The sequence below is a fragment of the Leucopleurus acutus genome, assembly GCF_964270905.1.
Source record: "Leucopleurus acutus genome assembly, chromosome: 17".
NCBI classification, from domain to species: Eukaryota; Metazoa; Chordata; class Mammalia; order Artiodactyla; family Delphinidae; genus Leucopleurus; species Leucopleurus acutus.
The window spans coordinates 8,476,995-8,489,766 of NC_139159.1; the positions used below are offsets into that span (position 1 = coordinate 8,476,995).

The 12,772-nt window shown below is 44.5% G+C and overlaps 1 protein-coding gene across 2 annotated transcripts in view; it reads right to left on the reverse strand.

The window, feature by feature from the left end:
* The window catches only part of ASPH (aspartate beta-hydroxylase), a 207,742-nt gene that overhangs the window by 9,355 nt on the left and 185,615 nt on the right, over positions 1-12,772 (reverse strand). For both annotated transcript variants that reach the window (XM_082859064.1, XM_082859063.1), the window contains 3 exons: positions 12,105-12,240; positions 5,951-6,042; positions 5,449-5,582 (listed from right to left, as the gene is read on the reverse strand). In XM_082859064.1, the coding sequence (XP_082715190.1) occupies positions 5,449-5,582; positions 5,951-6,042; positions 12,105-12,240 (362 nt within the window). The remainder of the gene's footprint in view (positions 1-5,448; positions 5,583-5,950; positions 6,043-12,104; positions 12,241-12,772) is intronic.

Below are 12,772 nucleotides of genomic sequence, written 5' to 3' on the forward strand. Positions count from 1 at the left end.
TGACATGATGAGAAAAAATTTAAACTATCTTCTTGGACACTTTATGAAAACATAACAAATGACGTCTATGAACAATTCACGGTGGATTAAAAACAACGGTCTCTCTTTGACTGTTAATATCTTAGTATGCCTTCTACACAATCCTCCTAATAGGAAACTTGAAAGAGTAATGAAAAAATATATTCTAGAATACTCGAGGTGTGTGGGAAAAGGTCATTATTTCCACAACCACATAAAGAGGAATTAAATGACTTATTGCCCATTCATTTCTTCAGTCTGTTGCTGACACTCATGCCAACACATGATTTTCTGGCTACATATAGGTCCTGTGCAACGTTTCAGGTCAGCGATTCACAGGCAATGAGGCTGGGTCTCCAGGAGAGCTGCACGGTCACCCTTCTTTCCCTTGGTATGGTTCCGGCATGAACCAGAAGCCCCTCGTGGAGACTCAGAAGAAAGGATTTGTCTCTGGGATCACCCAAAGCTCACACACCTTGGCCACTCTGTGAGGATATCAATTATTCCCACTTGCCAGCGGTGGCCTGTTTATCCACTGACTCAAGTTCATTCAGCTCTGACTCAAGATCGCTAATGAGCTCATTTTACTGACTGCAAAGCATGGCCTGTCGAGGGGGACACGAACAAACCCCCAGAGATGGAGACTCCCCAGCAGCCTTCTCTACTTGTTACCCTGATATCTGGAAACAAAAACCGGCATTCAAAGTGGTCACCTTATAAGTATAGCATGATCCTAATCTTGTGACCAAAACTCAAAAAGCCCTCAAACCTATATATAAGTGGGTCTATGGCATTGAGGCTAGAAGCACAAACTTTCAAGCCAAACTGTCTGGCATGCAACCTTGGTTCCAACACTGTAGTGGGCTGAATGGTGGCCCTCACCCCCAGAAGTATGTCCCCCTGGAAGCTGTGGATATAACCTGATTTGGAAAAAAGGGTCTTTGCAGTTGTAATTAAGTTAAAGGGCTTGCAGTGAGATCATTCCGGGTTAGGCTGGGCCCTAAATCCAGTAAGTGCCTTTAATTATTTATTTGCTTATTTTTTTGGCCATGCCCCCAGCATGTAGGATCTTAGTTCCCCGACCAGGGATGGAACTCATGTCCCCAGCATTGGAAGTGCGGAGTCTCAACCACTGGACCACCAGGGAGGTCCTCAGTAAGCGCCTTTGGAAAAGAAGACAAGGGCAGAAGACGGAGGGAGAAGGTGACATGATGACAGAGGCAGACATGGCAGTGATGCGCCTACGAGCCAGGACGCAGCAAGGAGAGCCCGTGGCCACTGGAAGCCAGGAGACAGTCAGGGGACAGGGATTGCCCCTCAGAGCCTCCAGAAGGACCCAACCCTGACCATACCTTGATTTCGGACTTCTGGCCTCCAAAATGGTGAGAGAAGACATTTCTGTTGTTTTAAGTCATCCAGATTGCGTTAATTTGTTACGGCAGCCCTAGGACCCTGACACAAATATCGACACTTGCTAAGCTGAGTGACCTTGGGGAAGTTACTCAGCCTATTTATACATCTGTCTCCTCAGCTGAAAAGTAGAGATTTTAATACTCCCAGTTACGCGGGGCTGTTGTGAAGGTATGCAGAGGGCTTCGAACCGTGCTTGACACATAGCAAGCACGATGCATATTATCACTAGGAGCTTCCTCATCATGAATATATATTATACAGGCCCTGAGAAGCGTCTGAGCAATATCTCTGAGTACCGAAATCAAAAATAATATTCTTTCTTTGTCGTGCTTCTCTGTGTTTCACAAATTATGTAGCAGGGGCATGCATCAGTTTTGTCATCGGAAAGCACTTATTCATTTTAAATGATCATTTTACTTATTGAGATAGACAGCTGCCTACCTTCAAGCCCATCTTCAGATAGAAAGAGCTGTGCTATGATTTGCAGTGATGGAATCTTTAACCAACACGCACGCCCGCTAGCAGGAATCGCAGTGTGATGATTAATACCTGAGGACTACAAGGCGCAAATTGCTACTCCTTCAAAAGTGGAGAAGCTCTGAAAAATTGCTTCCACTTGCCCATGACAAGGAAGCCTGATGTCCTGGTACGTGTGCTTCTGTTCCACACTAATAGTGCTTCCATAATAAGTGTGAAACTTCCCAGATTTCATATTACGTATGATTTCATATTACATACAGATTTCACGTTCTGTCCTCAGAGTTTATAAACTGACTCTACTATTCAGCTCTCTAGCTATTTTCACTAGAAGCATTGCACAGTGCTTTAATTTCATTGACCCATTTCTCTCATGAAAAACACTCTTTTTGTAATGAAATACTTAGCCTGACCCGGCCACCCTGGAGTTAAGGATTATGAAGGATGAGAATGTAATGCAACATAAAACAAGTACCATAGAAGGGACGTGGAGAAGGAGGCTGACCAGCATTGAGGAGGGAGAGGAAGGGCACCGATGCTTCAAAGCTCCCTGGGGACAAGACAGCGTGAAACAATCCATCCTCCGCAAAACCGCCGCCCTAGCCCAATGAGAGGCGGGGTGTCGGCAAGTGCTTTTTAATAATCACTGTGAATTTGTAAACTATACCATCTGCAAAGTATTGTTATCAGCAGCTACTTACTGCCACCTGAAGGAGGCTGGCTTTTAGCCCAGTGGGAATGGAGGGGCTGCCCAGTCAATGTTCTTATTCAAGATCACCCTACAAGTGAGCCGTGGGGCTGGGCTTACAGCCCTTCCCTACTTCTGGCGGGTGCAGACAGTTCCCCTAATCACATTCCCAGCTTCAGTTTAAGACCCTAAGTTGGTATACTTAAATTAGGCCTGAAGCTCCTCTCCATCTTCACGGTCCCTGTGATTCTAATTTGACCTCCAAGGAGTTGACCTCATCAAACTCTGCCTTCCCCAGCACACCTCCACCTCCTCTCTGTTTTCCCTGCGTCCCCTGCCCCTCTCCCCTTTGGCAGAGAGACCCTGTAGACCCGAACGGAGCTCAGCAAGGCTTGGTGAGCTCCACTGCATCTTGGAAGAAACTTCGCCCGGTCTGGCCATCTCTGATTCCCCCTCCTGGCTCTTCCAGCTCTGCCCTCTGCTGCCCCAGTTCCTTCTTGGCTCTCTTTCCTTTTTCTGCCTCCGAAATGTCGATGTGGCCATGGACTCTCACGTTTCCTCTAGAGCCTCCCAATAAGCCTCCTTCTAAAACCTTTATGTCTAGACTTGACTTCTCCCCTGAGCTCCAGACCTCACTATCCAGCAGACTCCTGGATATTTTCACTCCTGTGTTCCAACAGCAACTTAAATAATATGAAGACCGGACTCATGATCTGTTCCCCTAACCTGCCTCTTGCCTCCCAAGCTCTCAGCATCTGCTAAAGCATCAACACCCCCCTACTGACCAAAATGGAAACTGTCGCATCATCACGGACACCCCTCCCTTGCCCCACATGCTCGAGATTCACTCGAGTCAATCTCCATCACGTCTCCTGCCTCTGTTCTTTACTCTCCCTTTCTTTCCAGGATCCCAATCCCTGCCCTTCTGGGGTGGGCTACTGAGGCAGTCTGTTAACTGTTCTTCCCAAACGCCCCATCGGACACACTCAGGGTTTCCAGAACGCCTTCCTAAAAGAGATCTGATCCCACTAGTTTGTATTCAAAGCCTTCAATGATTTAGCTTCTAATCCACTCTCTCACTTTCCAACCTCATTCCGTAGGTTAAAGGAACGAAACAAGGAGGCCATTAGACGGACGTGTTCTAATGCCTTGGCAGCCTCGTAGCAAAGCAAAACCTACCTCGGAGCCAATGCACTGGAAGCTGAGAAAGTGAAACTTAAGAGCGACCAGTCGCAATTAGCCAGCAGCCCTTCCCAAGCGAGGCAACCGCTTACACCACAACCAGTCAAATCATCTCCTTGCTTTGCTTCAGCAGCTCCTCTATGAAAACCTGGCCCCCAGCACGTGCCGGTGGAGCGCTCCTAACCACCTTTGGTTTGGTGCTACCTGATTCGAATCATATGTGTTCAAATAAATTCTGGAAAAATTTCCCAGAATTTAAAGGTCCGTTTACCTCTGAACAGTATCCCACACTCTTGGCTGCTGAAAGCACTCAATATTGCTCACACGTGGCTTGTAATTTTTGGCTTCCGCGCCTATGCTGATGCTGTTTGTTCAGCCTCGAGTGCCCCTCTCTTCCAGCTTTTAATGTGCAAATCCTTCCTGTCTTTAAAAGCCACCACTGTCAGGTTTCCCAGTTCTCGGCGCAAATGAGCTGCCTGCCCACCGACCACCTGCAGCATCCTCGCCTGAGCCTCTCTTATGACTCACGACTTGCGAGCTGTGTTTTCTCCCTGACTGGACACCTCTGGTGGGGGAAGACCTCCATGTGAGTCGTCTCAGAATCCCTCACGGCATGGTGGGCTGCTGCCCCAGGCCCGGGGCAGGCAGGTGTCTGCCAATAACCAAACGAACGACCAGTACCCTCCTGCACACCCCTCCAGCAGACCTCCACCAAGGGCCGTGACACACGTGTGAGAAGACAACTTGGTTTCTGCCCTCCAGGCACTTACAGCTCAGTCCCAGAGATCAGACCAATATATACCAATTAATAAAAAGCAATGGAAATAAAAAGCAGAATCACTGAGAATATACCCTGTAAATACTCTACGAAGTCAAAGGAGAGGTTCCTTTTTAGGAACAAAATTGGATCTTAGTAATAGGTTAATTGTGGATGGGTGAAAAGGCGGGCATTCCAGGGGAACAGAGTAATAGGACCAGTAATAGTAACAGGCAAAGGCATCAAAAGAAGTTGCCCTAACATTCACCATGTCCCTTCTCAGGCCGGTACCCGGGCTAAGTGCCTTGTAGGCATTATTTCGTTTAATCTGGACAACAACCCTGCAAAGCAGATAGCAACGCTGCCGATTTTATAAGTAAGCAGGCTGAGGCTGCAGGGGATTAAGTGACTGGCCAAGGTGACACAGGATTAGTTGGCACAGCTGGGATTTGAAAAGGCAGCCACGTCCGCTGCACCATGCTGTGTCCTCTAGAGCAAGACATATAAATATCACAGGGTGTTTTCTTCAGGAAGGAGACTCTTTGTACTGATGCATAGTTCAAGGTGTAAAGCAATAAACACAATGTGTAATATGTGTAGGGTTTAGGACAAGTTAGCTGACTGAATGCAAGTCTGTCCATCTAGAAAGAGAAGCAAGAAGGTTCGTCAATCAGACAAGAATGCTCTGGGGAGAAATGATTAAGGAGGGCAGCCCTAGAACTGGGGAGTATCTCCAGACCCACGGAAAGCGCAGAGGTGGGACACCGACTAAGAAGCTGGGTTAATACCACCCACTCCAGTCTACTTCAGTGACAAAGAAAGAGAAATAATCCAACCACGCATAGCTTTGTCGTAACGAACATCCATCCTCAGAGGTGACGAGTAAGAGAGAAAGGGATGGGAGGAAACATACTTGGTCTCGTTGGCACACCGGATCCTGCAGCCTTCCTTGGGGATCACCAAGCCCAGGTGCATTCGGAGCCTGCAGTTCGTGGGTCCCGTGTGCGGCCACACGTGGGTTCCCGGGTGCATGACGGAATATTTGATCTGCACAGAAAATGTACCACCCTGTTCATCCATTTACCAAGGTGTGGGAGAACTGCTAAAAGTACAAAATTACTGTCAATTCAGATTAGTGCCTTTGCAGTACTCGGAATTTATATCCTCATCTTATTTCTCTGTGAAGGAACTAAAAATAAGGACTCCCATTTTCCACAAAGCTATAAACGCTGAACATTTTCCACCCTCAGTGCTGCCGCCGAGGGCATGACATTATGTTTTATTAAAAAGCAAGTGAAAAAAGAGGCATTCAGTGGGTCAAAGGAAATAACCGTTTCTTTGTAAACATGAGCATTCCCATTTATTCCCCTAATAACTGACTGTGCTCCTCCCAGCACAGAAAACATTCTTGGTACCTGTCCTCTTCGGCATCCTGTCGTCTCGGGGAATTTATCTAGTAAAGCACAGGTTTTACGAGCTCCTTTACAGGCATTTTCATTTTTCCTTCCTAGAACAATAAATGATAAAACCACTGTTAGAAACAAATCACAGTAAAGCTTTAACTCATCCCGTTTTGACCACACACAATCTATACTGTCCTCCTTACTGTAAGAATGAGAAGGCCGAGTAAACACGAGAAGACAGAGTGTCCTGTTCCAATAAACACTGACGGGCACAGCAAGGACCAGAGCTCTGCACCCAGCCTTGGACTACCGTATTTGACTAAGGATGTCTAACGGGCACGACATGTGTTGAATACTTATTTTTCCCCCTGTGGCAGGCAGAACAACGGCTCCCTGCTAAAGAAGACCACATCCTAAGCCCAGGAACTCGTGAATAGGTTATGTTACGTGGCAAGGGAAAATTAAGGTTGCAGGTGACGTGGAGATTACTAATCAGCTGACCTTTAAAGAAGGAGATTATCGTAGATGAAATGGATGGGCCCAGTGTAATCACAGGGTCTAAATGTAGAAGAGGGAGTCACTGCCAGAGTGATAAAGAATGAGAAAGACTTGAGTGGCTACTGCGGGCTCCAAAGACGGAAGGGGACCACAGCCAAGGAATGTGGGCGGCCTCTAAAATGAATGCAGCCTTGATGACATTTTGACTTTAGCTCAGCGAGACCCAGAACTGTAAACGTAAAACATCTGAGTTATCTTAAGCCACGACATTTATGGTCATTGTTATAGCAGCCACAGGAAACTCATCCACCCCCCAGCCCCCAAGGAAGGAAAATGGCTTATGTTACACTTCTGACCTAAAAGTGCATTTTCTAGGACTATATTCTACTAACCCACACATTAGTTTTCATTGAAATTTAATGTATTTTCCAATGTACAGGTCATCCTTTATATGCTGATAAGAATAGGATTTCAGTGACGAGGGGAGAGGTCTCTGAGAGATGGGGGTTTCTCTGAGGGCCTGGTCAAGAACACAGATTTTGGGACATAGTCTAAAGCACCCTGGACTAGGCAAATTCCTTCACCATCGACAAAATCACTGTTTCTTAAGAAAGATGTGCTTAGGAAGGTACAGCATCATTTGCTCTCATGGACGAGGAAAACAATGGGTTTTTTTAAAAAGGTAGAGACATTGTAATTCCCTATTCAGGTTTCCTACAAGGTACTGATACACCTAAGCTGAGTTCAACTTTATTTAATTAATGTTAGTTGTGTCCTAAGATAATTATATACTGAGAATAAAATGAGAGTTAACAAGGAATGTATCTTAACGGCAGCGTCCTCAATCAAACGGACCTCGATATTTTAGAAAATGACTTCTATATTTGTTTTTCCTAAGTAATCTGTCTCTTGAGGAAAAATGGTAGTTGCTGTTTTTAGTTACTAATTGAATATGAGTTTAATGATAATGTCAGTTTGAACCAATAGATTCTTGTACACGACATCATAAAGAATGTTCAAGCCCTAGCTTCCCATGCCGTCCTAAACGCAGGATCTGGGGTTGACTTAGCGGTAGTACCAGTTGTGGGTTCTGTGTGTTCAGGCAGCAGCTAGGTGAGGCCTGGGGCCTTGAGGAGCGGCTAGAGGTGTCTGGATTTCCCACGGGCACAGTGGTGAGGGCTGAGCACGTGTCACTTGGAGAACACGTGTGTCTTACCCGAATGATAGCTAATAAATGGGGAACCTAACAGATTGGGTCACTAGGATTGCCACTTGGTGAGGAGTGAATTAGAGAACACCTCTAGCCATTTAGCCACATAAACCTTTTCTAGTCTGTAAACACAGATTCTCTGTAGGGGAATCTTATCATTCGTGGATTGCCGTTGGTAGTTTTAACTATTCACGTGTGATTAGGAGGGTTTAGGAATGTAATTACACTTCCATGGTGCTCAGCACGGGCCAGGGACCACTCACCTGATGCCTACACACCAGGGAGGGGGACACTATTAGAATCGTATTTTATAGAAGAGGAAGCGAGGCACGGAGAGGTCACACGGTAAGTGGCAGAGCGGGAATTCCAGTCCAACTGGACCCAGAGTCCATGTCCTTAACGGCGACCTACGGATGTCTCCATTACTGTTACATAATGTATGCTTATTATGTAATAAAAACTAGAATCGCTATCATTTTTCTGTATGTCAGACCTTTGCTCACTGATCCTGGTAACAACCCCATACTCGAGGCATTATTTTCTTTTCTTTTTTTCTTTTTTTTTTTTTGCGGTACGCGGGCCTCTCACTGCTGTGGCCTCTCCCGTTGCGGAGCAAAGGCTCCGGACGCGCAGGCTCAGCGGCCATGGCTCACGGTCCCAGCCGCTCCGCGGCATCTGGGATCTTCCAGGACCGGGGCACGAACCCCTGTCCTCTGCATCGGCAGGCGGTCGAGGCACTATTTTCATCGTCATTTTTCAGCTGAGGAATCTGAGGCTCAGAGAGTCAGGAACAAGCCCACATCACACACTAACAAGTGGTGCAGCCAGGACCCCAACTCGGGATCCTCGGTCTCCAAAGGCTATGCTTTCAAGCATGATTTTCACTATGTCGCGTCTTGGATTTGAACATAACTGTGCAGAACAAACCATTCCGCGGAGGAGAAAACTGCCCAGCAGCTGAGCTCAGTGTGGTTTTGTTTTTAATTTATTATTTCTTACACAGTTTAACGTAACTTTCAAGAAGTGATAAACTTTGTTTCTTTGGGAAAAACAGCCCCAGAAAGAGATCTAACTGCTGATGCAAATCTGAAAGAATCAACTGAATATTTCATCTACATGTGAAGAATACACTTTATGAGGGATATCATGGAGGTGAGATTTTTAAAGGTTCTGGGTTGTATCTCTCTGAAGTTTCAAGGCTTTACTGCTGGGATGACAATAGGTTCATCTTGCATGACAACTCTGATCAGTTGACAGTGGCTACCTAGAACACCGTGTTGAGCAGGATTCAGAGGTTCAGCTTGAGCTCATCCAGAAAGGCTACTGGGATGGGTTAGCACCATCTCCCATGGGCTCTGGAAGAAAGCGTGACTGTGCATGTGTGGCATATTTGTTAACACTATGTTTTAGCGTTCATCGTTGAAACAATAAACGAGCAAAACAGATGTTCTGTAACATTCACACAGCAATTTGAAAACATCTGTGGGGAAAAATTAGTTATGTATATTTGTTGATTCGGTCTTTTTTTTTTTCTCCAACTCAAAAACGTTGATCATTTAAAAAGGAATAAATATACTTCAGAAATGGTTGGGTTACTTAGAGAACTTCCATGATTCCCACTTACGTATGAATAGAAATGAAGCTTGCAGCCATAGCTTCAAGGCCTTCAAGATTCCAGGAGCATCCTTTCCTAACTAGACTAGACAACCTCTAAGTCTTCACAAGTCAGATCCTCATGGGCCTCCTGTCTGAATCTGAGCTCTCAGTGTGGCTAAGAAACGACCCCGCCATCTCCCTCCCCTCATCTTCCTGACCCCTCCTGCTGCAGGATTCCCTCCCCTCTGTCTCCAGGCCAACAGGGCATCTGCCTTCAGGGGTGCCACCCTGCTTCTATGCAAGCTACAATACTAGCTGCCTTCAAAATTCTTTAAACTGTGAAATTTGTTTCCAGAAAACAGTTACTGGGTTTCTCACAGAAGCCTGGAACCACAAACAAAAGACCACCAAGAACCTTAATAAAACTTCTTAAAAGAGCAACTATGGGAGTTGTATTATTTTATGATGATAAAATAAAACTAGAAATTAATTTCTATTTAATTGACTGCAACTGATTGGAAAACAGATACTTATAAAACACAGACACACACTTCTAAATTATTTTGAATCGAAATGGAAATTGAGATAAAAATGAAGTCGTTTCTGGGGGGAATAATACAAGTGAAAATATAAATTATAGCTTAAGGAAAGTATCCAAAGCTAAATCTAGAGATCAGTCCATAGCCTTAAATGCTTTTATTAATGAAGATGAAAGAATGAAAATAAACTTACTAAGAAGTTCTGATTGAAAAGTTTAGAAAAAACGGATAAAATAAACAACAAAAAGAACATGAGGAGGAAGAAAAATATAAAAGCAGGAATTAGAAAAAAATCAAAATAAGGTGAGATATAATTTGAGGTTTTTAAAGAACATACTAGATCACTTTGTCAAACTTAAGGAGAGAGGGAAAAAAAGGAACATGCAAATTCCATTCAGTGGGAAGAAGAATTTAACAAAGCTCAAGGAAGTAAATAATATTTTAAGAAATTACTCTAATTCATGGAAAATCAGGTATAATCAAAATATATGAAAATTTATAAGTTCACAAATATTGTATGATTCCACTTCTATGAAGTGTCTGAAGTAGTAAATTCATAGAAACAGAAGGTGCAACGGTGGTTGCCAAGGGCTGGGGGAGGGCAGTGGGAAGTGTTGTTAATGGGTACAGAGTTTGAGTTTTGCAAGATGAAACTCAGGTCTAGAGATTGGTTGCGTGAAAATATGAATATACGTGACCCCACTGAATGTACACTTGAAAACAGGTGAGGTGGTAAATTTTAAGTTATATGTACTGTGCTACCGTTAAAAAAATTTTTTAAATACACAAAAACCTTAAAAGTCAAAATGTTGCCCCCAATGAAACTGTCTCCATTATTTATTTCCTTTCTTAACACTTTTCTATGCCCTATAATGCTTTGCATATTTCAACCTTATTAAAGCATGTGCTTTTAGCAGAGACTATGGTTTCCGGAAATTACTGCCAGGATGCATATTATTCTGAAGACTTAGTGTAGGAAGCCATGAAGCATGAGGATGTTGATGGAACGGAGCCATCAGATGAACTGGGGAATGCTTACGGACAACAGAATTGACTCATTTAGTGAGATGCCAATAGACAAAATTAGCACGTTGTTCACATATTGACCTTATCACAGCTCTATTTAAAAAAATCTTGCTGGCAAAAAGCTGACACAGTCACTTGAAATCATGTGATGTCTCTTCTGTTGGACATTTCCCTGAAAATATTACTGAAGTCGTTCTTCTTTCTCTGACGTGTAAATCTTAGTATTCTGAAAGCATACCGACATAAACAACAGTGCTATTTGTCCCATGATATAAACCAACTGCTTATCATCCTCTCAATTTATTTTCTGCAGCTAAAGATGTGTGACACATGCTGTTTAGTCTTCAAAATAGATTTACTTTTGTTCAGCTACCGTTAACCCAGGTTAACTTGAATTTTCCAGAAGAGAATTGGAGAGAGCTTTAAAGATAAAATTCAGTGCTCCTCATTTTGAGGACAGATTGATATATTAACTCATCAGACACACACAGATTGGGGCCCTGTCTGTGTACCCGGGCCTGGGTTCAGCTCAAGGAATATTAGGTTGACTGTGAACCTCTTCCTATTCTTTTTTTTTTTTTGCGGCACGTGGGCCTCTCACTGTTGTGGCCTCTCCCGTTGCGGAGCACAGGCTCCGGACGCACAGGCTCAGAGGCCACGGCTCACGGGCCCAGCCGCTCCGCGGCATGTGGGATCTTCCCAGACCGGGGCACAAACCCGCGTCTCCTGCATTGGCAAGCGGACTCTCAACCACTGCGCCACCAGGGAAGCCCTCTTCCTATTCTTGATGAGCTCAGACACTAGTTATTATTGACTTGTCACTCTGGTTTGTCATCACCCCTAACGGCTCTCACCGCGGTGGTATCATTTTGGCACGCAACATCGTCTCCAAGGTACAGGAGCAAAAGAGGCTCAGGAAAGCTGCTTTCTAAGGCGTCGATGAGCACACGGTGGGCTCTTCAGTTACGTCTGTACAGTAGGGTTACTCTTTGTAACATATCATTTAACAGGAAAGACCAGGAAAATCAAAATACAACATATATATATATTTATCCAAATACACACATGCATATACACACCCATATATTTACATGCACACACACACACACACACACACACACACACACACACACACGAGTGTTCCTACATAGTTTCAAGAAGCAACAAATAGATTTTCATAATCTGGGTTTCCCAGGTAGTTTCCTTTAAGTCAGGGAACCCTAGCTCTGGGAGGTATCGGCAGAAGTCCCCCCTTCCCATCAGGTTGCAGAGAATGATCTGGAAGTAGCACGCTCACCTTGCTGCCACAGTGTAAACTGGCTCCAGTCACCCTTTTCCCTCAGGTTCTCATCTTCAGGCAGAAACAGGCCCTGGGCTCTATCCATCACTGCAAGGCCTTCATCTCGGATTAACTTCCAGTTTCTTTCTAAGGACTAGAGGGAAGATTCTGGTTTTACTGGACTGAAAATATGCCTGGTAAAACACCTTATAGTGACGTTCAGCTTTTTGTTTGTCTGATTAATAAGTAATGAAATGTTCCCTCTCGTCTAGATTACTTATTTCAATTTCCTCTAGGACCTCTTGTCAAGGGTGTAAAAAAACCCACCTAATAATTAGTTTTCAGAACCAAGTGCCTTCGCAGCATAAACGTTTCAGTAATTCCCAGGAACCGCCGAGAGCAGTTCCGTCTAACATTTGTTTTCACGTCTGCCTAAAGGTCGTTTTTTCACAGACCCTAACCAACCGAGAGGACTAATCTTGTTGAGCATCATTACATCAGGACCCTGCTGTACAGTCCACGCGACACTCCAGCGTCCAAACTGGAATACAAATCACAGACTTAACTCCACCTCCAATAGAGGTCCTCATAAAGATGCCATTCTACGTGGTAAATATTAATTAAACTTTCAAGAACATTGGGAAAGTGTCCATTGGAGCATGTGATGTGTTATAAAATTAGTAGCA